At 35.9% G+C, this 27,722-nt stretch overlaps 1 protein-coding gene across 33 annotated transcripts in view; it reads left to right on the top strand.

Annotated features, from left to right (window-relative positions):
* ZMYND11 (zinc finger MYND-type containing 11) overlaps positions 1-27,722 on the top strand; it is a 137,112-nt gene that overhangs the window by 67,082 nt on the left and 42,308 nt on the right. For 14 of the 33 annotated variants that reach the window (XM_033403052.2, XM_033403051.2, XM_049705685.1 and 11 more), the window contains 3 exons: positions 15,070-15,229; positions 22,178-22,222; positions 24,897-25,058. In XM_033403052.2, the coding sequence (XP_033258943.1) occupies positions 15,070-15,229; positions 22,178-22,222; positions 24,897-25,058 (367 nt within the window). Of the gene's footprint in view, positions 1-15,069; positions 15,230-22,177; positions 22,223-24,341; positions 24,438-24,896; positions 25,059-27,722 lie in introns of those variants that run through there. The other 19 variants (XM_004278369.2, XM_049705683.1, XM_033403057.2 and 16 more) reach the window with 4 other exon arrangements.

The raw sequence follows: 27,722 nt of genomic DNA, 5'->3' as shown, positions 1-27,722 counted from the left end.
ATTCCCACCAACAGTGCACAAGAGTTCCAAATTTTCTGTGACCTAGTCAACACTTATAATTTTCTGTTTTGATAGTAGCCATCCTGATGGGTGTGAATGGTATCTCCTGTTTTGTTTTGTTTTTTTTTAAATTGGAGTATAGTTGCTTTACAATGTTGTGTTTCTACTGTGCAGCAAAATGAATCATCTATACACATACATACACATACATATATCCCTCTTTTTTGGATTTCCTTCCCATTTACCACAGTGCATTAAGTAGTCTTGTTGTGTTTTGATTTACATTGCCCTAATGATGAGTGATGTTGAGCATTTTTTCATGTGTTTATTGGTCCTTTAAACATCTTCTTTGGAGAAATGTCTGTTCAGGTCCTTTGCCTGTTTTTGAATCAGGTTTATATGTTGTTGAGTTTTAGGAGTTCTCTGTATGTTCTGGATAATAATTTCTCATCAGATATATGATTTTTGAACATTTTCTCCTTTTTGTGGGTTGCCTTTTAACTCTGTGGGTAGTGCCTCTTGAGGTACAAAATTTTAAAATTTTCATGAAGTCCAATTTGACTATATTTTCTTTTGTTGCCTGTGCCTTTGATGTCATATCCAAGAGATCATCACCAAATCCAGTGTTGTGAAGCTTTTGTCCTAAGTTTTCTTCCAAGAGTTTTATTGTTTTTGATCTTACATTTAGGTCTTTTATCCATTTTGAGTTTATTTCTGTATATTCTGTTAGGTGAAAGTCTGACATCATTCTTTTGCATTTTGATGTCCAGTTTTTACAGCACCATTTGTTGAAAAGAGTGTTCCCCACTGAGTAGTCTTGGCACCCTTGTCAAAAATCCTTTGGCGGTATATGCAAGGATTTTATTTCTGGGCTATCTTATTCCATTGTCTGTATGTCTGTCTTTATGCCAGTACCACACTGTTTGGATTACTGTAGCTTTGAAGTAGATTTTGAAATCAGGAAGTATGAGTCCTTCAATTTTTTCTTCTTCTTTCAAGATTGTTTTGGCTATTTGGGGTCCATTGAGATTCCATATGAATTTTCTGATTGGTTTTTGTATATCTGAAAAAAAGTCATTGGGATTTTGATAGGAATTGCATTGAATCTATAGATTGCTTTCGGTAATATTGACATTTTAATAATATTAGTTCTTCCAATCCACAAACATGGGATGTGTTTCCATTTACAGTTAACCCTTGAACAACAAAGGTTTGAACTGTGCGGGTCCACTTATACACAGACATTTAAAAAGTAAATATGTACTACAGTACTACATGATCTGTAGTTGGTTGACTCCATGGATGTGGAACCATCGATATGGAGGGCTGACTGTAAGGATATACATGGATTTTTGACTGTATGGATGTAGGTGCACCCAACCCCCATGATGTTCAAGGGTCAGCTGTATTTATGTCTTTAATTTCTTTCAGCAGTGTTTTTTAGTTTTCACTGTATAAGTCTTTCACCTCATTGGTTAATTTAATTCCTAAGTATTTTATTCTTTTTGATGCTGTTGTAAATGGAATTATTGTAATAATTTCCTTTTCAGATAATGTCAAATACTGTGCTCATTTTACTTTTTCTTTTCCAATTTAGATTCCTTTTATATCTTTTTCTTGTCAAATTTCTCTGGCTAGAACTTCCAGTACTACGTTGACTAGAAGTGGTGAAAGCGGGCATCCTTGTCTTGTTCCTGATCTTAGAGGAAAAGCTTTCAGTCTTTCACCATTGAGTATGATGGTTGCTGGGGTTTTTTCATATATGGCTTTTATTATGGTGTAGTAGTTTCCTTCTGTACCCCATTTGTTGAGTGTTTTTTATCATGAAGAGGTGTTGAGTGTTGTCAAATGCCTTATCTGCATCTATTGAGGTCATCATAGGATTTTTTATCTTTCATTCTGTTAACGTGCTTTGTTAACATTTGTTGATTTACATAGTTTGATCCATCCTTGTGTCTATAAAGCACCTAGTGGCAGAGCATTACTGTTAAATTTTTTTTAAACTTCTAAAAGTAACATAACCATATTGTAGGATACTTGCAGAAAAATAATCACCTGTAATTTCTCTACTCCAATCCCATTTTGATGTATTTCTTTCTGGTCATTTTTCACATGCTTATTATTTTCTCAACATTATTTAGCCTTTTTCCTTGTTATATGGTTACCATAAATTATTATTAGTAATGGTTGTACAATATTCCATCTGGTGAGACTGTTCCGTACTGTTTTGGGAGGGAGGAGGGATGAGTAGTAAGATAAACATTTATTGTAAGGTTACATTACATTATCTTACCTTCAAATCAACTGCATGGGTTGACACTATTAATTTTACTTAAGGATATGCCCACTGGGATGCAGAGAGGTTAAATCACTTGTTCAGGGTTATGTAGCTAGTAAGTGGTAAAGCTGGTATTGGAACTGAGACCTGGTGACTTAAGAGGCCATGCTTTTTCCCCTTTACTTTTGTATTGCCTCCATATGTCATTTATTAAATTCTTATAACAACTCGTGTTTTAATATTCAGTAATATAAGTAATGAAGGTGAAAGCTTAGAGGATAACAGTGGTTGGTACAGGAACCATTGGTGTAGAGTGGGTTAGTGCTGGGCACTGGACTGATCGCTTTACATTCATTACCTTGTTCAGCTTTTATTACGACCCTGTGGGTACATATTATCATCATGCTGCCATTGGTTGGATAACTTGGGTGTTTTCAGTTTTTTCACTAGTCTCCTCATGCTTTGAATTATTTCCTTATGATGGATGCTCAGGTTGTCTCCATTTTCCCTCCACCTTGCAAATAACCATGCATTGCTCCAACTCTTCACAGCTACAAGTAACAGTTTAATTTTGACCCGCATGAGTAATTTGTTGATGTGTGTATCCGGGAACATTTTGACTATAGGAAATGCATCCACTTAATTTGACCAAGCTCTCGAGAGGATGCCCATCTACATGTTCATTAGTGCACAAGGACACAGTTTCTGCAAGCGTCTGCATATACTTGACGTCCAGCATAAATTTTGTCACTCAGATATTTTAATTTACATTTCTGTCTTTATTAATGAGAGCACCAGTTCTTGGTGTTCTTAGAAGGTTTTGGCCTTTCTTTTCTGTGGATGTCTGTTTTTATACTTTGCCCATTTTCCCACTGGGGTTGTCTTTTTCTTTTGGTTTGTAGAAGCTCTTTCTGTTAATTCTCCTATACACTTTATGCTTTGTAAATATTTTTTCTTATTCTGTTAATCTGTTTACTAACCTTTCCCAAAGTGTTCTTTGTTGAACAGAAATTTTAGATTTTAATATCAAATTCAATATTTTTTGCCTAATGTTTTGTGCTTTTGAAATTTTATTTAAGGAATCCTTCTTAATTAGACCACAAGAATTAGGTCTTTATCCGTAGTTCTCTTTTTATGCGGTGGTAGAAAAGGATCCAATTTTATTTTTCTCTCTATAGTGAGTCTGCCTGCTTCTTTAGAATTCGAACTTTAGAGTCAGTAACTCTTGGAGATGTTTTAGGGGCCCTTAGCACAACATATAGTTTACTCTTAAATATTTAGTCGTGCCATTTTTTGTTTGCCCTCGGCCCCTGCAACCTCCTCCCACCAATAAGTAAGCTTTATAGGTACGGATCTTTTTCTGTTTTGTGTATTGGTATATGCCAAGCACCAAAAGATAGTGACTGGCACATGACATTCACTCAGCAGCCTTCACCTTACTTGTGAATGTTGGGTGCATGTCCGCTCTTTTCCTGTAGCCAGTTGTCCTTGCTACAGAAAGCTTGAAATCTCTACTAGAACTAGACTGTTTCTGTTATCAGCTCTCCTATTAACTAGCTGTGTTTTCTCAGGGAAGTCAGTTTCCTTTCTTCATCTGCAAATTAATGCCCCTGTGTAACCACCGTCTTAATCAAGATATAGAAAGTTGGGCTTCCCTAGTGGCGCAGTGGTTGAGAGTCCGCCTGCCGATGCAGGGGACACGGGTTCGTGCCCCGGTCCGGGAAGATCCTACATGCCGCGGAGCAGCTAGGCCCGTGAGCCATGGCTGCTGAGCCTGCGCGTCCAGAGCCTGTGCTCCGCAACGGGAGAGGCCACAACAGTGAGAGGCCCGTGTACCGCCAAAAAAAAAAAAAAAAGATATAGAAAGTTGTCATCACCCCCAGAAGTTCCCTTGTAGTCCTTTGTAGTCAGTTCACCTGTTCCTCAGCCCCAGGCAGTAGTGATTGGCTTTTCTGTCACAGTGACTGATTATCTTTGCTTGTTCTAGAATTTTATATAAATGGAATCATATAGTATCTTCTTTTTCATGATTAGCTTCTCCTGGTCAGCATGTTTTGAGATTCATGTGCTACGTATATTGATAGTTTATTCCTTTTTTATTGCTAAGTAGTAGTCCATTATATGGATATACCACAGGGTTTTTTTGTTCATTTGTTTTACTTTTTGGTCACACCACATGGCATGTGGGACCTTAGTTCCCTGACCAGGGTTTGAACCCACGCCCCCTGCAGTGGAAGCGTGGAGTCTGGACTGCCAGGGAAGTACCTATGCTACAGTTTTTAAAATCCAGTCACCTGCTGAGGGGCATTCGGGATTATGATAAAAGCTACAACGTGTTTTTGTGTACTGGTGTAGATGATGTATGTTTGGATAAATACCTAAGAGTAGAATACCTGTAACTGGGGCCATAAAAAAGGATGGATGGTGGATGGTTTTTAATTTGTGTATATATATTATATTCATATGTGTATCAAATAAATATAAACAGCTAGAACTTCATTTGTTCCAAAAATATTTTGGGGACAATTAGAGAAAGAATTAAGTAGCGTAAATAGAGTAAGGTAGTATGTATCAGAAGGGGACGGGAAGGGTGAAGAAAAGAGAAATGAGCATTGATCTGAGTAACCTAATCAACCATTACAGTAGTATAACTCTCTCTCCTATATGTATATACATGTATATATTTTAAAATCTTGTCCATTTATATCTTTAATATTATACCATGAACATTTTCTCACACTGTTGTGTTTTTTAAAACAATAACTTTATTAGGTGCATTTTGCTGTATTGGGTGAATATGTAACTTATTTTATATCCATAATTTATTTTACTGTTATGGACACTTGGATCCTTTTTTTCCCTATAAAATTTCAGGTGTGAGGAACATTTTTTTACATAAATTCCATATCTCATACAGATTGTTTCTATAGAAGTAGAATTACTGAGTCCAATGATAGGGCCATCTATAAGGTGTTGTGAGAAAGTGCTTTCCAGACGGTGTTTTTAGCAAAGCTGTGTTGAGAGTTGGCTGTCTTAATGCATCTTTACCAGCTCTGAGAATAATTTTAAGTATTTTGCTCACTTGACAGGTGAAATAGTTTTCTTACTGTTATAGTTTTGCATTTTAAGAATACAGGCTCTTTGTCTTATTTGTAATAAAATATTCCATTTTATTGTTTGCTTTTCTTTTTTTAAATATTTATTTATTTATGGCTGAGTTGGGTCCTCGTCGCTGCGCGCGGGCTTTTCTCTAGTTGTGGTGAGCGGGGGCCACTCCTCGTTGCAGTGCGCGGGCTTCTCATTGTGGTGGCCTCTCCTGCTGCGGAGCTTAGGCTCTAGGTGCATGGGCTTCAGTAGTTGTAGTTCGTGGGCTCTAGAGTGCAGCTCAGCAGCTGCGGCGCATGGGCTTAGTTGCTCCGTGGCATGTGGGATCTTCCTGGACCACGGCTCGAACCCGTGTCCCCTGCATTGGCAGGCGGACTCCCAACCACTGCGCCACCAGGGAAGCCCCTGTTTGCTTTTCATTTGCAGAATGGAAGTCAGTGGTGGTTGCTCCAGAGGCTAGGGGAAAAAAAAAGGATTTGTGATGTTTATGTCATGGAGAAATTTCACATTTCTTATCTAGTCAGATATTTTGGATCTTCTCCTCTGTTATGTCCATAGCTTTTATACTCAGAATGTCCATTAACATCATGAGATTAGATCAATCTTCACTTAAAATTTTATCTCAAATGTAATGTTTTCAGTTGAGTCTTTTTTCAGCCCCTGAGCCAGTTCAGTGAGGCCAGTTGGGAGCCGTTAGGTACTGAAATTATGGGGCAGTACTGATTTTATCCAGATCATCCAGAGTACACTTAAAATAAATTTGCTATATTGCCATCAAAACGAAGGCCTCTAGCCTTCATGATAGTGTGAAGGTGTAAGTAAGGCAGTGGTCCCCAAACTTTTTGGCACCAGGGACTGGTTTTGTGAAAGACAATTTTTCCACGGAGCGGGGGTTGTGGGGAGGTGGTTCAGGCAGTAATGGGAGCGATGGGGAGTGGTGGGGAGGGATGGGGAGCGATGGGGAGTGGTGGGAAGCGATGGGGAGCGATGGAGAGCGGCAGATGAAGCTTCTTCGCTCACTTGCCTGCAGCTCACCTCCTGCTGTGCGGCCCGGTCCCTAACAGGCCTTGGCCTGGGGGTTGGGGACCCCTGAGGTAAGGGGCAGGAGGACAATACAAGGCGTTCCTTGTATTTTTTAATTAACAGAAAACATACCAGTGCATTTTTTGGTGGTTCCTTCTTCTGCAGGATATGATCATAGTTATATTGTTTTCATTAGTGTGCCCATCTCTCAATATACTCATTTCAAACTGCATGACATGTTTCTGAGATTGAATCATTAGAAGGGTTAAAGATAGATAATTAATTTTAGGAAATTATGATTCATAAGACTTCTTACTTTTGTAAAAATGTTAAATTAGCAATGGCTGTTACCGTCAACCATATTTTTTTGTCTTGGAACATGCAGAATTATCTCAGGGGAGATGAAATAACCCTGGGTTCTGCAGCCTTTTGCTTGGACACACCAGTGCTCAACACCTGTTGGAAAGTAGCATCCTAGGAGAGACGTTGGGAGGGAAGTTATTGGAAAGAAAATGGATAGGATGGGAGAAAATTAAAAAGCTGTTGAAAAAGTTCAGAGAAATTGACTATAATATTTAAATTGTGGACATTTACATACTATTTCATGATTTATACTAAGTGAAATTAAAATAGGAGACTAGATGGCCTTTGTAAATGCATCTCAAACCCAAACTGCTATTTTTGTCTCTCTATTTGAAGATCAGCCCTTGTGATGGATATGTAGCATGTAAGAAAATGAGAGACCTGGAGTGGCCTTAACCTGAATTATTAGCATAAGTATTTTCACAGGAACTAAACCTTCCTGAGTACTTGATGATCTAAGAAAAGGAAGAATGGGTTGGGACCCTTTGTTATATTTAAGGTATTGTTTGAGTCACTCAATCCTTCAGAATATATTTATAATTACCTTGGATAGTCTTAAGGCTTATCCAGTATGCTTAGCCTATAATACTGAGTAAGATGACGTTACTCCTCATTTGTGTAACATCTGCAGCACTCTGGTTCTGTTCTACTTTTTGAGAAAAACAGGTGAGAAAAAGTAAGGAATTCCTCAAGTTTAGGCATTGCTCTGAACTAAGGAAGTCGAGCCCAACATGCTGTCACTAAGAGAAAGGAAAGTTCTCTTCTATTGTGCCTTCATCCATGCTCTACTGTTTGAGTGCACAGTGGCTAAGAAGACCCATTTGTGTGGTGAAATTCAGTGGATTAAAATATATCAAGGAATAATAAAGTATAATGCGTTTCTTGTTAAAACAAAACAGCAAACTGGGACTGGAAAGGAATTTTCTTAATAAAAGCTACCAGTATCCTTTAGCAAGCATCATATTTATATTTGTCACTTTATATTGATAAAATATATCTAATAGTAACCTTCAGCAAGTGTGTTTAATGATGAACTGTTATATGAATCCTTTGTAAGATCTGAAACAAGAATATCCATATTAATACTACCTAAGGGTACATTGTACTGGAAGTCCTAATTAGCACAATAAGAAAAGACAAGTTTAGTAGACGTACTTAGACAAACCTAAAACTAATACGGGTTTAGCAGGGTTTCCCAACCTTGGTGTACCAGCAACCACCGACCAGAAAATATTAAATAAAACCCTCTTTTCAAAAGAAACAAAAAACATGCAGTACCTAGGAAAAACCCAAAAGATGTGCAAGAGTTTTATGGGGAAAAATTATAAGACCTTATTAAGGACATAGAAAAAGTTATAAATAAATTAACAATTATGCAAAGTTCATCAGTGAAAGTTAACATTACTTAATATTGTAATGGTATTTATTCTCCTCTAATCTAAATCACAGCAGTGTTTTTCATGGATCTTGCCGATTGACTTTAAAATTACTATGGATGAATAAAGGACAGAGAGCTAAGATGAGTTTAGAAAGGAAGGAGGGGACCTGCCTAAGATTGGCAAGCTTGTGTGGGACCAGGGAGCTTTCGTACATTTGGATGGATGGTAGATGGTGGCTACTTTTTCGTAAAAATAGTCTTTAGCCAATAGGTACATGAACAAAAATCAAAAGGGAGTACTGTTTAAAAAAAGAAAAGTCTTCCTCCTACCCCTGCCTGCTGAACCAATGTTCTTGGAAGTAATGTCTTTTTTTTTTTTTTTTGCGGTATGCGGGCCTCTCACTGTTGTGGCTTCTCCCGTTGCGGAGCACAGGCTGCGGAGCACAGGCTCCGGACGCGCAGACTCAGCGGCCATGGCTCACGGGCCCAGCCGCTCCGCGGCATGTGGGATCCTCCCGGACCAGGGCACGAACCCGTGTCCCTTGCATCGGCAGGCGGACTCTCAACCACTGCGCCACCAGGGAAGCCCCGGAAGTAATGTCTTTTACAGTTCCTGGAATATACCTCTAGAACTCTTATACAGAGATAATTATATAATGTTTTTGAGAAATTGTACCATTTTATACCATGATTTTTTTTCACTGACTTTTTTTTAAATTGAGGTATAAGTGACAAATAACATTGTATTAGTTTTAGGTATACAAGATAATGATTCAATATTTGTATGAATTGCAAAATGATCACCATAAGTCTAGTTAACATCCATCACCACACAGTTACAAAAAACTTTTTTCTTGTGATGAGGAATTTTAAGATCTATTCTCTTAGCAACTTTCAAATATGCAGTACAGTAGTATTAATTATAGTCACCATGATGTACACTATATCTCCATGAGTTATTTGTCTAATAACTGGAAGTTTGTACATTTTGACCATGGTCACCTGTTTTGCCCACTCCCCTCCCCACTCCCCACCTCTGGCAACCACCAGTCTGTTCTCTGTATCAAATGAGCTTTTTTTTTTTTTGGTTTGTTTCACATATAAGTGAGATCATATGGTATTTGTCTTTACATGTCTGACTTATTTCACTTAGCATGATGCCTTCAAGATCCATCCATCTATGTTGTCACGAAAGGCAAGATTTATTTCCTTTTTTGTGGCTAATATTCCATTATATATCTGTATCTCACATTTTCTTTATTCATTCGTCTGTCCATGGACACTTAGGTTGTTTCCATGTCTTGTCTCTTGTAAATATCTTGGCTATTGTAAATAATGCTTCAGAGAACATGGGGGTGCAGATGTGTTTTCATTTTCTTCAGATAAATACCCAGAAATAGAATTGCTGGATCATATGGTAGTTCTATTTAAAATTTTTTGAGGAACCTCCTCTATTTCTTTTCCATAGTGGCTAAAGCAATTTACATTCCCACTGACACTGTACAAAGGTTCCCTTTTCTCTACATCCTCACCAACACTTGTTATCTCTTGTCTTTTTGATGATGGCCATTCTAACAGGTGTGAAGTGATATCTCATTGTGATTTTTGATTTGCATTTCCCTGATGATTAGTGATGTTGAGCATCTTTTCATATACCTGTTGGCCATCTGTATGTCTTCTTTGGAGTGTCTATTCAGGTCCTCTGCCTGGCTTTTAGTTGGGTTGTTTTTTGCTATTGAATTGTATGAATTCTTTTTTTTTTTTTTTTTTTTTTTGCGGTACGCGGGCCTCTCACTGTTGTGGCCTCTCCCGCTGCGGAGCACAGGCTCCGGACGTGCAGGCCCAGCGGCCATAGCTCAGGGCCCAGCCGCTCCGCGGCATGTGGGATCCTTCCAGACCGGGGCACAAACCTGTGTCCCCCACATCGGCAGGCGGACTCCCAACCACTGCGCCACCAGGGAAGCCCCATGTATGAATTCTTTATGTATTTTGGATATTATCCTTTATACCATGATTTTTTAAACACAATATATCTTAGAACTTATGTCATCTTAATGTCTGTAATACTGCTTCATTTCTTTTAATGATTATATAATAATCCTTGGCATGTTATATTATAAATTAGCCAGGCCCCTAAGATGTATGTTTAGATGTTTCTCATCTCTTCTTGCTGTCAAAAATGCTAAAATGAATTTCCTCCCTTGGGTATTATTTCACACGTGTCTGACTATGTCTATAGGATGAATATCTAGAAGCAGAATTGCTGAGAAATTCTTGTTTAATCCTCTACAGAACTTTAGAATCAACTTGCCTAGTTTGTGGTGGTGTTCAGTTAAATTATCTTAGAGGCAATTTGGATTTTGTTGTCTTTCATCTAAATATCGAGCATGTCTTTCCATTTGCTCTTTTTTTATATCAGTAGCTTTTCAAAAATTTCTTCGTATAGTTCTTGTCCTTTCTTCTATTACTAAGTATTTTATTTTTCTTATTGCTGTAGTAAATAATTGGGGTCTTTTTTTAAATCTCCTAAATTTTTTTGTTATGTATGTGTATATGAATGCTATTAATTTTAGTATATTAGTTTGTACCCAAACAAATAATTGATTAAATTCTTTGATTTAAAATAGCACACTAGCTGATTTTCTTGGGTTTTATAGGTATGTATTATGCAAATAATGATCATTTTAACTCCTTACCAACTTTATACACCATTTCTTTCTCTATTTCAGCTATGTTGGTTATTACCTTTGGCAGAGTGTCAAAGACATTTTTTTTTGTTTGTTTTGTTTTTGTTTTCTTTTTGCGGTACGCGGGCCTCTCACTGTTGTGGTGTCTCCCGTTGCGGAGCACAGGCTCCAGACGCGCAGGCTCAGCAGCCATGGCTCACGGGCGCTGCCGCTACGCGGCACGTGGGATCTTCCTGAACTGGGGCACGAACCCGTGTCGCTGCATCGGCAGGCGGACTCTCAACCACTGTGCCAGCAGGGAAGCCCCAAAGACATTTTTGAATATGCCTGATCAGGTTAAGGAAGTGCTTATTCATTCCCATTTTGTTAGGGGCTAGATGTTGAATTTTACTGATTTTCAACATGTTTAGAAATTCTGTGCTTTTTCACTTTCGATCTATTAATGGGGTGAATTATATTTCTAGATTTCTTAATAATAAATCTTCCTAGAAATCCTGGAATTAAATACCCAGTTATGGTACATTCTTTTGATATTTGAATGTATTAATATATTAACATTAATTTATGTTAATATTTAATATTAGACTGTATATTCAAATATTTTATTTAGGATTTTTTAATACCAGTATTCCTATGGGACACTAGTTTTCTTTTTCTATGCAATTTTTATGGGGTTTTGTTACCATTATTATGTTAGATTGCTTGCTTTCCTTCTTTATTATGTTCTGGAAGACTCTAAATTGCATTGGAGTTACCTGGTCACTAAAAGTCTGATAGAATTACCTTGTGAATATGTCCCTACCTGGTGTTTTTCTGGACAGGTTATTTGCCAACTTCCTCTGTTTATTTCTTTGGAAACATTGGCCTTTTTAAGTATTCTTTTTTTTTCTGTGGTCAACTTTTGATCATTTATATTTTCCTAGAATATTGTAGTGATTATATCTTCGTACAGAAATGAACAAAGTAGTTGCTTATGACTGTTTTAATTTCCCTTTTATATATGGCTTTGTCTCTGTAGACATTTCTTAGTTTGTATGTTTTTGTGCTTTGTGTCTTCATTCTTGATTAGATTAGCTAATGATGTCTTCATTTTATTTTTCACTGAGAAGGAGCTCTTGGATTAATATTCTACAATTTTTGTTTTTTTTCAACTAGCACTGCTTTAGCTTTTTAATGATTTTTTTAGATTTTTTGCAGTTTTCAGATAACCTTCTGAATCAGTAGTTTATGAGAGTTTTCTAGTTTCATTATTAATGTCTGGTTTAAGTTCACTGCAACTAGGAAATGTCTATATCACTTTCGGAATCTATTAAGGTCATTTTTTTTGGCTGTGTTGGGTCTTTGCTGCTGCGTGCAGACTTTCTCTAGTTGCAGCGAGCAGGGGCTACTCTTCGTTGCAGTGCGCAGGCTTCTCATTGTGGTGGCTTCTCTTGTTGTGGAGCACGGGCTCTAGGTGCGTGGGCTCAGTAGTTGTGGCTTGCGGGCTCAGTAGTTGTGGCACATAGGTTTAGTTGCTCCACGGCATGTGGGATCTTCCTGGACCAGGGATCGAACCGGTGTCCCCTGCATTGGCAGGCGGATTCTTAACCACTGTGCCACCAGGGAGGTCCCAAGGTCATTTTTATGGCTGACTTCATGCTCAATTTTAATGAATCTTTCTTGGACCTATTGACAAGTTTGTTTTGGATTTCAGAATGAAATCAATTAGATCTGTCTTACGAATTAGGTCTTCTGTATCCATACTTAATTTTGTTCAGTAGATGTTTTTGTGGACTGAGAAAAGTGAATTAAAGTCTCATAATTCTGTATTCCTGTCCATATTTCCTTTCTTTCTTATAGTTTTTGTTTTATAACTACCTATGCCCTATTTGTCTTTTTTAAAAATGATTTTTGCCCTGATTTCCAAATCCTATCCATTGCAGTATTGATCCCTGTTTCATTTGGATTGCATTTTTATGATATGCCTTTGCCCATTCTTTTTCAGTCTAAGTCACTTTAAGTGTCTCTTGTAGATAGTATATTTTTTGTTTTGTGATCCAATATGTGTTTTTCTTTTAATTGTTGAGTTTAGCCAATTTGTATATATTAGAAAGACAAACTTGTTTGGTTTTGGTCCTCTCATGTTTAATAGCCTTTCTTTTGTTGGTTTTTATCTTGCTATATAATGTGTTTTTTATGAGTTTCTTCAGATAACTTAGAAATTTTGTGTTTTTGTTCAAAGAGTACCTTTATAAACTTAAATGCAGTGGTGTGCTTAATTCCTAAGAGAATTTCTGTTGGCTCCCTATTGTGAACAGTGAGGAAATTAGTACATTTTCACTTTTGCCCATTTCCCTTCCCCATTTTCCAAACTTCAGTTGATTATTTCTATTGGTGTTGACCTTTATATATCAAAATATATTTATACCTCTACTGCATGATTTGTCTCCCTTGACTGACAGTCAGTAAAGTTGACAAATCGGTCTGTGTGGACTGACTCCACCTTGTCTTCTCCTGCCCCTTCTCCTACTACAGTGGGGCTGCGACTCCCCACGTCACTTCCTTCTTACCCTCCAGTTAACTTTAAATAGTGCTGTTTTCTCTGCCAATGCAGTTATCTCCTAAACAGAAAACAGTTCTCTTCCATGAACTGAAGACACAGAAGGCTCTGCAGTCCCTCTGCCACAGTTTACTCCTTGTCTTGCTTGAAATTCATCCCCTGAGTTTAGAAGTTTCTTCAGGGATGAGTTCTTGCTTTTTTTTTTTTTTTTTTTTTTAATTTTTGGGCCACGCCGAGCAGCATATGGGATTTTATTTCCCCGACCAGGGATCGAACCCGCAACCCCTGCACTGGAAGTGTGGAGTCTTAACCACTGGACTGCCAGGGATGTCCCAAGTTCTTGCATTTTGTTTTTTTAGGTTTTTTTAAAAATTAATTAATTAATTATGTTAATTTTTGGCTGCATTGGGTCTTTGTTGCTGTGCATGAACTTTCTCTAGTTGCGGTTGAGCGGGGGCTACTCTTTGTTGTGGTGCGCAGGCTTCTAATTGCGGTGGCTTCTCTTGTTACAGAGCACGGGCTCTAGGGCCTATGGGCTTCAGTAGTTGTGGCACACGGGCTCAGTAGTTGTGACTCGCGGGCTCTAGAGTGCAGGCTCAGTAGTTGTGGCGCACGGGCTTAGTTGCTCCACGGTATGTGGGATCTTCCCGGACCAGGGCTCGAACCCATGTCTCCTGCGTTGGCAGGAGGATTCTTAACCACTGCGCCACCAGGGAAGCCCTTGCATTTTGAAAATGATTTGTTTTGACTGCTTTGATACTTAAATGACAGATTAACTGGATACAGAATCCTCGTGTCGTACTTAATTTTCTTGCAGACACTTGGGCACTTCTGCTCTGTCTTCCAGCACAGAATGTTTCTCTGGAGAGACTGAGGCCAGCCTGGTTTGTCTCATAGTACGTTTTTGTGTCGGGATATCCTAGTTTACTGGTAGAGGGTGTTGGGGTTTGATTTTGGAGGGGAATGGAAAATGGCACAAATTCAACTGTAGCTGTAACATTTTATTTCCTTAAAAAACAAAATGATATGAAGCAAATATGCCATGAGTTCAGTATGATTGCTGAGTACAGGAGATTCTGCAATATTATTCTCTGTGGTACAGGGTGTGTTTGAAATAAAATTTTTTAATTAAAAAATATGCCAGGTAACTATAAATCAGGAAGAGCTTGTATTCTTTAGTGATCGAGTTCAAAATATATTTAATCGAAAAATCACATATTTGCCTTATTGATCACAGCATTCATTCTTGTTTTCTTTATATGTTGACAACCACTTGTGTAATTCCTGTATTTTCTTTAGTGTCATTCCCTAAGTTTTGAGTAAAAGTACTTTATATTCTAACATCTTGAAGATTATAAAATTCTAGACTTAGGATCTGTAGAGTGGAGGTTAGTGGCAATTGCTACAGAGGCTAGAACTAAATGGGATGTTTGACTAAAATCTGTTAAATGATTTATATATGCTAGTTTGGGACTATTTTGAAGAAATATTCCTCTAAATATACAAAGTAGACTTAAGGTTTAAAATATCGTGATAATTGAAAGAGTTAAGTATTGAGGACTGGCTTTTCTCTCTTTCTGCAGGGCTCTGATAAGTATGTCACAATAAAAGAGAAATCACCTCTATTTTCTTATTTTTATTCATTTTTATTTTTTAGTACTAAGGGATTTTAAATTTGTTTTTCCTCTGTATTCAGGTACATGTCTCGAGTCCACGGTATGCATCCAAAAGAGACCACTCGTCAGCTGAGCTTGGCTGTGAAAGATGGTCTTATTGTGGAAACGCTAACAGTGGGCTGCAAAGGTTCAAAAGCTGGTATCGAACAGGAAGGATATTGGTTGCCAGGCGATGAGATTGTAAGTTTTTTTTATTTTATAAATCTGGAACGTTATTTAAATATAACCCATAGAAATTTATTTTCAGAAGTTTAGTAATATTCACTTCCAGTTTTTATTAACATTAAGGACTACATTGGTAGGATGGATACTTTCCTTCCTAATTCTTTAGGAGAAAACTTGGAGCCTGCTTTTTCTGTCTAGATTACCTTGAATCTGAAAAATAAAACAAAGGAAAGCCCTTTTAATGTACGCACAATTTAATGGTACTCCTAAGCGTTTTCTTCAGTAAATATTAGTAAAAAATGTTTCGATGAGGATAATGTTGATGCCATCTAGACAGATTTGAAAGGGATATATACTTTTTTGCTTAGGGGCACATATAGAAGTATATTTTTTTAATGTAAAGCTTGGTTTCATGTGTACTGTTTCTGTCTTCCTACCTTATTTGCTTTTGATTTTTCTAATACCTTCATGAAAAGTCTATTTTTGGAAAGCTTTCAAATATAATAAACATTAATTTTTTAGTTCTGAAAGGAATAGATTTAGTAATTAGATATATTGAGAGTGTTTTATCATGAATTCTCTAAAACCTAAAATTATAAAAATGACACAGAATCTTAAAATTGGTTATTTGTGGAAACATTTCCCCCAAACATTGTCTTTCCCTTTCTGGCTCTAGGCAATTGAGCCAACACACAAACACCCACCTGTTAGGTCTGAGAGCAATAAACTAAGAACACTGTTTTCTGTGGGGAGCTGGTCCACAGAGGCAGCTATCAGTTATATACTTAGAGAAGCTGTTAGTTTTTTACACTGTTTTTGTTAATTTAATATGTGCCTTGAAAGTTTCTGGAAAAAAAATTCACGTTTTCCACAAACAGAAAACATGGAAGAAAAAAATGTTTAATTTCATTGGTATCATTTGATTTGTGCACTAGAAGTATTCTTGAAAACTTAGGTGAAAATGTTTATAGGAGTATAATTCTTCTGTAAGCTAATTCTTCTTTAGCTTACAGAAAAGTAAAGCTTTTTGCCAATAAAGAAACTTTGGGTGCCAGGCCATAATAATAATAATAATGTCAAGTGACATAAATCTGTCTACAGCAGACATTTAAAGGAGGGCCATGATTAGCTGATACCTTATTATACACTCAAAATAATCTAGATAATATAAAATTTCTAGTCCCAAAACACTTAGCCATGTACAGATTTAGTACAGAAGGGTATATTGATACTGGGTTGGCCAAAAAGTTTATTTAGATGTTTCTATAACATGTTACAGAAAAAAGCGAACGAACTTTTTGGCCAACCCAGTAATTTCTGAGATGTATATAGTAACTAACCAATAGTAAATGCAACTTAATCCACAGGACTTTGGTTTGTGGATCATGTGTACATTTATTCATAAAAGTGATTTTATTTCTCCTTTTTAGTTTTGTCCTTTTCCATCTGCTTTTTTTCCCCTTCAAGTTGAGGCTTTTTTGTTCAGTTTAATTCAACAAGCAGTTAATGAGTTGTATGTTCACGACTACATTAGGTTCTGTATTCTACTTTTATTTTTGCATGTTCTTACTGCATATATTTTTATAGCATCCTTTTTCTTTTTTCTAGATGAAATCTTACATGTAAATCAAACAGTGTATACAGATTTTATTAATTCTGGTTGGTTCTTATTCACAAGCATTTTTATACCAAGTATGTGTATATGATTTAACTACAAGTATATTAAAATTATACCTAGTTTATGAAATATGCAACTATTAAAAATACATAGGCAATGTAGTGTAGTTGAAAGAGCTAAGGTCACCTATGTTACAATTGATGAGAGTTTCAATCCCATCTCAAGTATTTTTTTAGTTGTATGACCTTGAGGAAATTTCTTAACCTCTGATCCTCATTCCTCAGCTGTAACAGGGACACATTAATATAGCTTTCATTTGATTGTTTTGAGGATTAAATGAGATTATTTGTAGAAAGCATATAACTATGTACTCAAAGCAAGTTTTTGACTAGTGAATAAGTATGTTTAAAACAAGAAGTGCCTATATATAGAGTAGCAAAAGCACACAAATTTCTTACTGAACAGCAAGCAAAAATTCCCATCACGTTTTTTTTTACTTTTAACCTGTAACCTCAAACACAAGATTTGTTAAGAGATTTTCCCATAAGATGATGGATCTATATTTAAGGCACAGATATAAAATGATGAAACTAATTATATGTGTATCTCATGGCTATGGCTGGTGGACCACCTGCCGACCCTGGGGCTGTCTGTGTGCTATAGTTTTCATGCCCTAAGAATACTCTAGAAGGACACGTGACTGACATGGGTCACACTTGGCACAGCACAGTCATCTTACAATGGCCAGCTCTGTGTATTTGTAGGGACTGTGTGGCCTGTGCATGCAGGCTGCTGTGTATCGGGGCCGGTTTTGAACCGCACAGCTTAGGAAGTGCCATCTACTTCTCAGACATCAGGTACTTGCATGTTTATTCAGCAGATCTCTAGCAGATGGCAGTAAAGCGTCCTGTTCTAACAAAATCAGTCTTAGGGAAGGGTCAACTTTCTAATTGGCACAAAGGTACTTTGTGGGCTAGTGACAGCCCTGCATGCTGGCATTTCAGTCTGGGACTCTCCTTTATAGTTTCTCCACTTTGTATATGATATGATTCCTCTAAAAGCTTGAGTTTTTAGATTGAAAGGTGTACGTTATTATTTTTGTTGACTTCCTACTCATTATCAAGAGAAGAAAAAGTCAAGTAGGTATATATGGCCTTGGGAAGGAAAGGGATAGGAGTTTTTGGCTATTCATTTTTAAACCTTTATTCAAAGTTACAAAGATTCTTTACTCAGCAAGTCAATTGAAAAATGGTAGTAAAGCTCTTCTTCTTTTCCTTCTATAGCCTCTAAAAGTAGTAGCTATAGCTCAGAGGTGGGGGAAAAGTTGATTCCTCTTGATAAGTCCCACAAGTTATATCCCTCGAGATACCTTGTATTAGCAAAGAGGCTGGAATCCTCTTGTATTCACGGCCATGATTATGTTGAGAAAGAGAAGGTAGGCAAGAGTGTCATTTCTTTAGGCCACTTAACTATCATTGAGCAAAGAGTCTGTTGTGTCATGTTTTTATTCCGCCTTGCTACCTTTTTTTGAATGCTTATTTTTAAAAACTTGATGCAATTGAAAAATACGCATATCTTGAACAATATTTTTATTAAACCCAGCTCTCATGTAATAAAAGCCTAACTCTAAGACTATTTCAGGATATAATTATATATAACCGTTTAAGAGGAAGCCTGTGTAAGTCAAAGAGTAGCCTCCATTGTACTGAGACTCTTTCTGCTAGGAATGGAATGATTTTTAGACATTTTGAGATGCTGATATTAACCACCATTTGTATCTCTATTGAAGTGATAATTTATTTGGAGAAACTATGATAAAATTCAGCAATAGACAAGCATCTTCACGGTGATATTTTAAATATGTCCATTTGAGATAGTAGAATGAAAAACATAATTATTAAAAATGAGGCCTCTCTCAATTTTAAATGGTTAGCTTAAATATTAGCAGAATTAAACAAGTAAAAGTATATGTACCAACCAATTTTTAAAACGACAAGCTTGCTGAACCTGGGCAACACTTGTAAGTTTTCTATGGTAGTCCTTAATTTCCAGATTTCTGTCATTAAGATTCACTCATGATCTGAATAATTCTTTTAGAGATCGTTTTTAAAGCTTTTGAAATTATATTGGTAAAAGGCCACTAGACCTGGGCACAGTGTGAAACTGTTGTGTTATATCAAGGCTTGTTTCTTTTGATTTTTCAATTTTTAAAGAAAGACTACATGTTTCCATAGATTGCTTCATCATCTGCTTGCTCTAAACTAATGTACATGGATGGTTACATTCAATCCATATTCGATCAAGATATTTCACATCCTCTATTCTAACAACTTGAGAAATATATTTCTTGGGCAGAATTTTACCATTGCTCAGCTGAGTTGAGTTTGGTATTTAGCTCCCTTTGTAATAAATACAAGTTAATTTCTTATGAGTTAAACTCTTAACCCACTAAAGATAGAAAGGTCTTATAAAAATATTTAATGTAATACAGGCATACCTCGTTTTATTGTGATTTGGCTTATTGTGCTTTTTTTACAAATTGAAGGTTTGTGGCAACCCTGCGTTGTCAGGTGATGGTTAGCATTTTTAGCAATAAAGTATTTTTAAATTAATGTCTGTACATTTTTTTAGACATAATGTTATTGCACACTTAATAGACTGCAGTATAGTGTAAACACAACTTTTATGTCACTGAGAAACCAAAAAAATTCGTGTGACTCACCTTCTTGCAATAATAGCTTTATTGCGGTGGTCTGGAACTGAACCCGCAGTATCTCCGAGGTGTGCCTGTATAAGTACAGTAGGGCCGGTGACCTTGATTTATGGATCATTTGCAGATAAAACATATCAAACGTGTGTTTTAATATTGAGGCAGTTGATATTATTTATTTGGTGACTCCCAACTTGATTCATGGTCCCTGGCACAAAGCTATGACTCTCCCTATAATTTGACAGGTACTTTTTATCTGACATTAAATAATTTGGTCACCAGTGTAGAGGATAACTTAGAAGTGTAAAAAGGTGATGTTTGCTATGAGACTACTTCTCTCTTTACTTACCTGCCAGATCTGGACTCAGGGTCTCATTTCTTCTTGCGTGGTTAATGCCAGTCCAAAAATAAAGTATCAGCTTAGGAACCACAGCTTACATTTTCAGTTAAAGTCCTTCCACCAGGTTCGAGAGCAACTGCAGACATGAGCTCAGGTCTTGGCTGGTCAGCCCTGCTTCAGCTTCAGTACTTTTTACATAATCCAGTTTGTTCTGCTGATAAGCAGGACCTCATGCTAGTTTTTATGTAGGTCTTTAGTTAAGGTTTGATACCTTTTAAGAAGCATCATTAATGAGAATACAAATTTTATGGTTTCTTGAAGAGATTAACATGTTATGTTGGGGATAAGTGGATTTAGTTTTAGTTTACAGAGGGACAAGATAGGCACTTCTTTCCATCTTCATCTGCTTCTCCTGATTCAAAAGGACCAGTCTAAAAGAAACTAAGGTTTATATACCTCTTAAAACTTGGCTAAAAGCTCACATCTTTTGTATAAGAGGTAGGATTGGATTTATGTCTTATTCTTCAGAAATCACACCATTAAACAGCCCTGTCCAGAAGTGTTCTCTTGCTTTGTTCTTGGAAAAATATTGAGAAGCCTGCAAACAGCTTGACTTTCCTAGCCCACTTCATAAATATAGCTCAGTGAAGTAAGATTTTTTTTTTAAAGTTTATATCTTTGCATTTTTCTTGTTATAATTATAGTTGTCATAAATTAATCAGTCATATGTTTTAAATACCCTAAGTCCAAAACTTCATATCCCTTGGATTCTGTTGATTTTTTTAATGTGAAATATATTTTATTATATTTATGTTAATTATGTGCAGAACTACACATTTCTTCCAAAGGTCGTTACCTGCATCAGATACAAAAATATAAACAATTATTTATTTACTAAGTAAAGTATTAAGTAGTAAGTGAAGTATTGGTGATTATTAATTAGAAAACAGTTATACTATGGTTCTATGTGCAAAACTGTAATGTACTTAGATGTTATTCTTGCTTTGGTGAAGAATTTCCATTTTATTCAATAGAATATTTTGGGTCACGCTATCCTGTTATACTCTTTTCACCTTGTGTGTGTGTGTATGAGAGTTCTGTCTTTTTTTGCCCTCTTTCTAAATTTTATTTCACTAAGCAATGTTTTAATATTTTAATTAAAAAATAATATTTAAAATTACTGCAAATATTTAACCATAAAATTCTTACCTCTCAATGATGAACTGAATTTATTAACAGAATTAAACTAAACCTAGAATTGTATAGAATTAATTTTACATTGTATCTTTGTTAAAATACCACATGAAACACATATTTGATGATGTAAGATTTATCTGCTCATTATGTAGGAATAGGGAATTAATTTAAAAGCTGAACTCTCTTTTGAATATGAGGGTAGATAGTTTGGGAGACCCTGTCCAGACACAGTTCTCCCACGGAGCCCTCTTGCTTCAGCGTCTTCTCTAACGCCAAGTTAACAGTGTTTTTGCTCCATCTTGCTTACAGAGTCAGCTGTCTTAATGAACTTAAGGTCCCGAAGAAGAAATTCACGTGTATAATTGAAAGTGTCACATCATTTTGTGACTTGTCAATTCCTGTTTTGTGCTCTATAGCAAATAGATCATCTTAATAACACCAGCTAACCGTTTAACGAGCATTGTAACTCGTTTGATTCTTACAAAAACCCTATAAGCTGGGATTTGAGCCGGTCTGGCTCCAGAGTCTTAACTGAATGCTATAAATGGTGACAGAGACGTAGATCAGCAGGCTGCCTCTTGGTGGTGGAATGTTTTCTACTAGGTTCTGAAGACAGCCTGTATAAACTTCACACTGTGGTGAATTATCAAGTTTACCACATTTACATTCATCACTCCTGATTTTTAAAAAAAAGTCCAGCTTGAACCAGTTTCGGATCAATAAGACATACATTCATGATCTTGTGCAAATTTATAATGACACTGAATTTGTTAGTAAAATGTTTTTCTAACATCTTTATAGGTTTCATGGCACATGAATTCCTATAGATTTTCTCTATGTCCATTTTGTAGCTTTTGTGGTAGTGTAAAAGTTTCCTCTTAAACTAGTGATGATTCTTGAGTTTGCATGCTACTGTCTTTTCATTAATGATTAGCACATTGATAGATTATCAATTGATATCATCTGCAAAATAATATGTCGTAAAGCAAATAATAAACAGTTTGACCATGTACAAAATCCCTTTAGCTCTGTGTATTGCCTGATATTGAGCAAAGTTATAGTAGAGAGACCAAGATTATTTTGTTTTTATTTTGAAAGGCCTACAGTATGCAGCCTTTCTCCAGGACAGCAACCCCAAACAAGGTGAACTAATTTTGCACTATGTTATTTTACTTTAATTCTGCTTTTTTAAAAATTAAATTTCTCTTTCTTTAGGCTAGCTTAGTTAACTCTTGCTAGAATTGTTCATTAAAACCATACTATCTTTACATTGCTTCTAGTTTTGGATTTTGTGCTCATAGGTTTGCTTTTTAAAAACTTTCTTGTATTGAAGTGGCATTTCACATATTATGATGTTGATCAGACTGAATGTAGAGTAGTTGCTGATTTCTGGTGAAATCCAGTGAAAATGCAAGCTTAGCTTTTTGGCATACATTATTGAGTATTAGTCAAAAGCACTGTATAAATGAATTCTGTTTACTAAAAGACAAAGCGTAGGCAACTCTACCTATAATAAACATGCTTATATCGTTTATACCTCAGAAAAATGTTTCCTGGATTCAGAATGTAGTAACTTTTGAACTTGACTTTTGCATGTTTTGTATATTCTAAACAGCTATTGCAGTGATTAGAAGAATGAACAGCACATACATTCCCAGCTCATACTTTCTTTTATATCAGATAAGAGTTAGTTGTATGCCATTATATAAACATATATCCAAATGTTTCTCTACTTTTACTTCATTTGAATTACACTTTCATTTCTATAATTTTTATGAAAAACTAGGTCTAGAATTAAACACCCCATTGAAGAAAGATCCGTTTTCATCCTCGTTTCATAGGTGGATGGGAGAAGGTAGGGATAGACGAAGGTAGGAGGTGATATGGGGAGGCTGGAGCTATGGACCAAACTTGTGTTCTCTTGCTTCCTTTTCTTAGTTAACCTAGTAACTATCATTTTGAGAATCACAGGAAGATGAATTAATGTAAAAAAATTCAAATGATGAAGAATGGCAGTTTCTTTTGTTAATAATGAGTATATATAAGCCACGAAAATCCTTTAAGATGTTTCTGAACAGATATGAGGAAAATATTCTGAAATCCTTTGTTTTAAACTTGGGAAGAGTTAATTAAAAAAAATCTTATCTCCATTGAAACCTAGATCATCAATGATTTTTTGATACAAACATTGAAAGAGCTAAAATGCAGCTTACTTATGAGCTCTGTGAAAGGGGTACACCAATGATTGTTATTTTAGTACAGCCAGGCACCACAACTTACTGTGTTTCTGTGGCATCACTGTGTCAAACTTTTTGGGGGAGATTTTTTCCTACCATGCACAGATTAGGGTTTTCTGTCAAATCAGTATCTTACGATTTTTTAAGCAGTCTGACTGAAATTATTCATAGTAAATCTCCAGAGTTTATACATCTGCAGCAAATAACTAAAAATGGTCATGCTTTTTTCTTTATTACTTTGGTTGATAAAGACCGCCAATTTCTTACTAAAAAGCAAACCAAAAAGTTTACATTTTTGTAGAACTTACTAATGTACTTTAGCCATGACTCTGAATGTAGATTGGAAGGTGTGAATTTCAGAACAGTAGCAACTCCCTTCACTTTTGAAGGAGAGAGACGTAGGCTTCTCATATGGTCAAGCAGTAATACATTTGAACCTTAGGTGCCAGTGAGTCAGTGCTTACTAGACAAGTGCTCTATCGAAGCCAATTTATTGGGGGAGTTATTGATGTAAGAGGGAATGAAAAAGCTGCTCTCTCCCAGAAGCAGAGTAGACAGTGATTTATAAAAAGAAAAATGATGGCAGAATCCAAGTTTGAAATTTCAAGATCCCCATTGGGAAGTGGCCTTGATAACACTGAATGTGGGTTTAACCCTTATTCATGTAACTACCACATCTACAAAAGAAGGTTGAGAATTAATCCATCACTCTTAACAGGGGTATTTTTTGATAAAAGCTAAGAGTGATATTTATGAAGAATGAATTCCAAATTAAGGGAGCTTACACTATTCTCCTGTTTGTGTTTAAATGGTACTGGCTGTACAAAAAAAAAGAGTGTAACAAAAAAGAAAATGTTGAAGAAACCTGTATACCTGCAGTTATGGTCTTTTATTTCCAGGAATAGTCCCAATAAGAAAATAAGCCTGCTTCCTTTTTTGTTTTTTTTTTTTGTGGTAATGTCCTTTGGAGAATGTGATTAAACCTTTAGTTTCACATTTTCAATTTATTTTTCCAAATTCAACAGACCCTGAAAATTTGACAACCTATCAGAACATGGACATTCTGATTAATGGTTATTTTCAATAAAGCATCCAATACCATGGATGAGAAGATAAGAATAGTGAGCATCACCATTTATTACTATTCTCTCTGTTCCCAAAGTATGCTAAGTACTTAGTATATTTTTAAAAAATCAGAACAAAACAGAGGTTTGTTTATTTGAAATACTAAGTTATAGATCTTGCTTTGGGGTATTCCATTTACTGAAGAAATTATCCCATAGACGATATAAAAACGAAAGATAATGTTAGAACTGGGATTGGCTTTGGACTTATTTCATTTTGGACTGGTTTTGTTATCAGATCACCTTAAGATATTTCTGAATATTAATATGTTTAGGAGAGAATTAAAAATTTAAAGAAGCGAATTTCTAGGTATTTTTTCCCTCTTGTTTTAACACAGTAAATGTCTAAAATTGTTTATAATGCCTAACTTCTGATGGACTTTAGTTTCAATTTTGTTCTTAGTCATTGCAGATATTGACAAAATGTCATACGAAACTATTTTGTATTTTTTGTAGGACTGGGAAACAGAAAATCATGACTGGTATTGTTTTGAATGCCATTTGCCTGGAGAGGTGTTGATATGTGACCTGTGTTTTCGTGTGTATCATTCCAAGTGTTTGTCTGATGAGTACAGGCTTAGAGACAGCAGTAGTCACTGGCAGTGCCCAGTTTGCAGGGTGAGTACCTATGAGCTTTAATGTGCTGGTCAGAGGGGTGGAATTCATTAATAATAGCTGCACAAAGATATCCCAGGTGGTCTTGCCAGGTTAATGGATAAAGTACTGGAGGGTGGGGGTTATCTACTGCAATGTTGGTTAATGAACATAGAACACTCATAAATGAATATCATAGGACACATATTCAGGGTATGGATTTTAGAAAGTTTCAATCATGTAAAAATATACTCTTTTCTCTTACTTTACAATTCCCTCTGGATTGTGTGACTCTTTAATGGATAGCCTTTAGGAATCAAGAACCACTCTCCCTTCCCAAGGTCTGTTCAGTCAGTCCTCTCTGCTTCTCAGAAAACACAGGTAGCAAAAGGCACATTGTTGGAAACGTTCTGTATCTACTTCCCATTTTATATCCATGTAATGTGGCCTTTATTTTTTGTCATATCATGGGTTAGTTTATTTCTTTTATTTGGAGGGTGGAGGGATGGAACAGTTGTATATAAAGAATTCTACAAAATGAAATAGTCTGGTAGGTAAAATAGGTACTTCCCACAATTATTTTCATTCATATTATTTCCCCATTGAAAAGTATACATGGCTGTGCTTGTTGGTTGCAGATGTGGTATGTGTGTATATGAGTGATGTGAGATGCCTAAACACTACATTATGTATGGCATTGATGGTGATCAGTAAAGAATTATTTGATTGGAACTTCTATTGTTTTGTACTTACAATTGTTAAGATACTTACTTGGAACCATGCAAATTGCCCAAATTACTCATGAGTCCTGTTGGTGAATACGTTTTATAATACTCATTTATTCGTCCAAAAAAAGTTTTGTCTTTATCTCCTCTTTGGTATCAGCTAAAAATTTCCTGGCTCATTTGCCAGCACGATGAGCAAAGTACAGTGTTCATTCTAGTCTTCCCTTAGTGTCTGTGGCTTTGTATTACCTTGGTATGTTTCTTAACAGCACTGCTGTACATATTCAGTAGGCAGAAAAAAAAAAAAGACCATAGGGATTGCATTTTAAAAAATGTGTAATGATGACTTGTAATCAAATGCCTAAATGCTAGGTAAGTTGTGATAAATCCCTAGGTCTGAATAAATCAGTGTCAGGCCTCAAGGTATAGACCTCCTCTTTGAGGTCTGCAAGAATTATAATGGCTACAAGAAATCAGTGTTATTGGTCGTGTGGGAACTGCATTAATACTCATAATTTACTCTCATGGATTTGTGTTTTACCAGTAAATATATCCTGGTTTTTGGTAACAATTTACACTAGAGGAAGTAAAGAATTAATGAGATCTGAAGAACAAAAGCATTAATGTAGTGAAAATATAAAAGAGGTGTGGTCACTGATCAAATAATAGGGACTTAGGAAATACAATTCTGGACACACCTATGTCTTTATAGCCATAGCTTTTTAATATCTAATATTTAGTTCATATTCTCATAGTAAAGAATTTAAACAAAAACACTGGGATTTTTGAGGTTGGGTTAAACGTGATGGTAGATGTTTTATATTCCTTACATGAAGAATGGAAGTTGAACATTTATACCTTTGAAGAAAATGTGTAATACTTTCTCCATCAGAATTCACTATCAAGTAGTCAGATTCCATTTTCTAAATGTGTTTGCTCTACTCTTTGCTGATAAGATGAAAAATTTTAAGTTTCAGTGAGTTGCTGGCTCACACAGAAAAGTGATAGCCAAAGTAGAACTTAGCCAATCCCATTCTGCCTTTCTCTTCTTTCCTTTGGTTTTCTTTTTGTCTTTGTCAGGCTAGATATTTTCACATTGTGATATAATTATGCTTACTGAAATGATGCTGTGAGTCAATAAAAAATTGTGATTCACATATTCCTTTCATAGACTGTGAGCTACTCTTTCGTTAGACTCAAAAAGCCTGTGTCTGGGTTGGGGATGGTGAGTTTTAGCTTGAGCTTTAAAAATTCCAAAGAGATAGTTATTTCTATGTTAGATCTGTTCTATTTTTTAAATTGTTATGTTCAAGAAAAGGATAAGTGCTAACAGTTTCTTTCCTGAGAAAAGGGATAATAATAACCTTGAGATTCTAAGAGAATTTTAAATATCTTTTTTGGTTGGTTTTGGGTTAATTTATTTTTTTAAACGATGTGTCAAGACTTCCAGTAAAGCTGTTTTTAATAATCTAACGTGAGAGTAACTGACCAGATTTAAATATTCTTGGACTAAGAGAACTAAGTCTGTAGACTGAAACTTAAAAATTATGGTTCCAAGTCAGCATAATGACTTCTCTACTTTTCTTTGAAATTAATGTTTGGAAAGAATATATATTGATTAGATTTACTAATGAAGAATTTTGAAGATAAGATGCGAGGGCCAAATTTCAGTACAGGATAGAAGCCAATCACTGCTATATAAAATTGAAGATGAAAACATTTTTAATACTTTATAGTGGTCAGAAGACTTGTTTTTATATAACCTCTGTCCCTTACAGCACTGAATAGGTTACCTCTCACCCAGCTGTGAGCTGTTACCAGATTCACTTCAGCTCAAGTAACTTTATATCATATATCTGATGAATTCCAAAATATCTTAAGAAGGCAATGATGGGAATTTTTCTCAATTTAGAATAGTTTTTTCAGTTTTCATAATAAATCTCAGAACCCTGAAGATATTTCT

The sequence above is a fragment of the Orcinus orca genome, chromosome 2, assembly GCF_937001465.1.
Source record: "Orcinus orca chromosome 2, mOrcOrc1.1, whole genome shotgun sequence".
NCBI lineage: Eukaryota > Metazoa > Chordata > Mammalia > Artiodactyla > Delphinidae > Orcinus > Orcinus orca.
This window is presented reverse-complemented; position numbering and strand designations above follow the sequence as displayed.